Here is a 3879-nt window from a genome sequence, read left to right on the forward strand (position 1 = left end):
TTTGTAATAAATTTAGGGCAGATAATTTTCTTTCTAAGAACGTCATTTTCGGATTTTAAGAAAAATAGAAAGTAAGTAATCAAATATAACTTTCTTTATTATAGATCATTTGCTTTGGCTCGAAAATGTCCCGAGAGAGAAATACTTATACGAACACCTAGTAAAAACAATTGGTACTGAAAGAGATATACGAAACAGACAACGTTTATTTATTATACAAGATATGATCGGCTGGTCGAACAACCGTCAACAAATAATAAGTGGAAGTTTAGGAGAAGGAATATATTTTATAGAAAGTGATTTAGATATTATGTATGTAATCACGAACGTGGACGTAGTGCAGAATGAAAGGAATATCAAACATCCAATACGAAAGACATTTGTTATGGAGACAGATGTTGATCATCCTGGCTTTACTAGACTCAGAGTGTTAGCAAACGAAAAGGGGGAAATCGTCCGTGAAACATGTCCCGACTGTCCTCCAGGTACATGTACCGTTAAACGGTCATATGTATCAGTAAACAGATTTCTTGATTATTTTAAGCAATTATTTTCACAAGTGCCGGAGACAGTTTTACACGGGCCATGTTTTTCAAATCTACGAAATACCGTTGATTATGCTTACTGCCTAAGGAGTAAGTATCTACCTCACATCGCAATTCCATGGGCATTCCGTCATAGACTGCAATGGCCGCCTAATTTAGTTATTGACAGGATCATACATTACGGATGCTTGTTAGTGCCAATTGGACCTAAGACTATAACGGATAATGACTTATTATGGAGAATATCTTTCTCAATGGCAGAAAAAATACTTGTACATTCGTTTAATTTCACTCAACTCTTATGTTACGGTCTACTGAAATTAACATTAAAGCGTATCGTTAATACAAACAATGATGTCAAAGAGTTATTGTGTTCCTACTTTCTAAAGACGGCTTTATTCTGGGTCTCAGAGGAAGTAGATTATGACACATTTCAATTACCTAATTTGTGTTATTGTTTTTCTCTCTGTCTAGATAAATTAATATCATGGGTAGACACCTGCTACTGTCCAAACTATTTCATACCTGAACACAATATGTTTACAGGAAAGGTCAATCTGAGTAACAATAAGATCCTACTATGTGTACTTGGAAGTATTAAATCTGGAGGGATTGATGGATTGATAAAGAATTTATTTCAGACTGACTATGAAAAACACCGTTTATTAAGTAAACAGTGTGAATCTTCGACAGTTATGTCAAACTTCTTATTTTACAGGACAACTTATTCGATGACTTTACCAACAGACATTTCAAGTTGTTATAAAGGATTTGCAATTATGCAATCTTTACTAAATTCCGAATCGTCTACATTTTTTATTGATGCATGTAAATATTATTATGCTAAAATCAGTCAAAATGTTGCTCAATTGCTACCACCGTCAACAACAATAGGTGAAACATACAACTTACGTAAATGTTATCAAAGACATTTACGAGACGGCATCAAGACAGATGCCGTGTCAGGTTGGTTGTTATACGCGTCGTTTTATTATGTAACAGGACAGTTCAACATTACACTCAAACTAACGGATTATATTCTATCAAGATGTTCACCTGATATGACGTTTGTAGGAACTCATCAAAATTGTAATATACATAAAAATAATTACAGACAAAATGTACATTCTTCAATGACATTGAATGACAAGATGAAAAAAGCTACTGTAACTAATGTCATGTACTTAAGTCACTCACCATTATTACCAGAAGAACTACAACTGGATGGGAGTGAACAAGGATTAGTGATACCTCCTGTTGTAATGTCTCACTGCCTTAGATATCTCTGCTATCATCACCTTGGTGATATTTTTAATAGACAACAGGCTTTACATGATTTATATTTAACAGTGACAAACAGATATTTTATTCAACCAAAGGAAATGTCTGATTCATTAACAATACTTGGAATATGCTATGAGATATCCGGTGCTAGAGACACAGCTTATCTTTGCTATGAGACAGCTTTGAAATGTGATTATCGTATATCTAGTATAGCAGAAAAAAGAAAATCAAAACTGGATGGCAACTAATGTAAAATTTATTGTTTTTAATCCTGTTTTAATTGTTTTACGCTAGTCATTTTGGGGTCCTTTATAGCTTGTTGTTCGGTATTAGTCAAGGCTCTGTGTTGAAGGCCGTACTTTGACCTATAAATGTTAACTTTTTAAACATTGGGACTTGGATAGAGAGTTGTCTCATTGGCACTCATACCACTTAAAAACGAACTATTTGATAACAACTGCCATATTCCTGACTTGGTACAGGACATTTTAAGAAAACATGGTTGGTTGAACCTGGTTTAATCGCTCCCGCTTTATGAAAATATTAAAAAATATTGCTAAAATGACAACACTACGTGACAGAAATACAGCACACACTTACACAAGAACATTCGTAACAGAGAAAAGCACAATCAAATAATATAATAGTTGACACAACATTCAAACCGCACGAACATATTCAATCAACGACAAACACCACAGGATATCAAAAACAGTGACGCGCTTACGTTACTAACATGCAATCTCGAACTTTATACAACTATTATCACAATATTCATCCAAACAATTTTCATGATAATGATGTTATGGAAAGGCAATTTTATAATTATTTGGACTACAAACGATAAGACATAACAGATTATCCAACCGAAACCATAAAAAACATGAAAAATAAATACATGATTGTTGGATGTACAAAATACCGAGACACGTCGTATAGCAATGCAAATTCACACTCGGTATCACAGTGATATTCGGGAATAGGTCACGTTCGGTACTTAGCAGACAGACGACATAGATGTTAAACCACAATCTAAGACGTGGTAAACATTTCATCAGCTAGTTTAGACACGGACACATCGTATAGATCAACCAATTCGTGATGGTGTCCATAAAAATGAAGGAGTGTTATTTTTAATCTTTTCTCCTCATAACTCTGTTGGAGCAGTTTCTGCGTAAGGAGCACACTCCTGTTTATGAATTCCGTATAGTGTGAACATGCACGAGCATAACATATCAATTGAGATATGTACACATCATACGACGGAGCAGAGGGTTTGTTACTGCTGAGAAATGGGAAATTGATAATTGGGAAGTTGAAATCATCCCGTTTGTCGTAGATTTTAGTGTTAAGTCGTCTATCTGTATCAATATTGAGGAAAAGATCAAGGTATGTAGCAGTCCTTCTTGTATCAGTAGTGTCCATAATTTCAAATTCACTGAGATGTATGAGATGCAAGTACTGACCTTTACTTTATCGGGATTCTCAACTTCGTATTTATAAAAAAAACCTCCTTTTAGTGATACTAACAACACACAGCAAACATATCATTATTCCTACATAACAGACAATTAAAGATATTTTATCTAAGGAAAAGAAATAACTAATTCATTGGCATGCTAGGAGTAGTTGATAAATATAGAGGTTATCAGTGTTTCCAGAGAGCTTTGCAATGTGTGATTCGTTTATGAGTCAACAAATCGAGGAAAACCAAAATTTATTTTTATTTATCTAATATACATTAATCATTGCAGTTATTTGTAGACTACTATATATTCATTGAACAATCAGCGAAGAGATATCGTGCTTATTTGTGTGATTTATGTAACAGTATATTGGGTAGGAACAGTCGATTATTTCTATAATGAAGCTGACCGAGCCGTTATATGAAAGGAGTGTTTCTTTCTTTTGCATAGTCTATAATCATGAAAATTGAAAATAAAGGCAACAGTAGTATACCGCTGTTCGAAACTCATAAATCGATAGAGATAAAAACAAATCCGGGTTACAGACTAAAACTGAGGGAAACGCATCCAATATAAGAGGAGAA

The 3879-nt window shown here is 34.1% G+C and overlaps 1 protein-coding gene across 1 annotated transcript; it reads left to right on the forward strand.

Moving 5' to 3' along the window:
* The first annotated feature begins 266 nt into the window (after positions 1 to 266).
* Positions 267 to 2077, forward strand: LOC127712040 (uncharacterized). The gene has a single exon (XM_052218207.1). The coding sequence runs from the start codon at positions 311 to 313 to the stop codon at positions 2075 to 2077; it is 1767 nt and encodes a 588-aa protein (XP_052074167.1). The 5' UTR covers positions 267 to 310.
* The last annotated feature ends 1802 nt before the right edge of the window (positions 2078 to 3879 follow it).

Source organism: Mytilus californianus, unplaced genomic scaffold (genome assembly GCF_021869535.1).
Source record: "Mytilus californianus isolate M0D057914Y unplaced genomic scaffold, xbMytCali1.0.p SCAF_8, whole genome shotgun sequence".
NCBI classification, from domain to species: domain Eukaryota; kingdom Metazoa; phylum Mollusca; class Bivalvia; order Mytilida; family Mytilidae; genus Mytilus; species Mytilus californianus.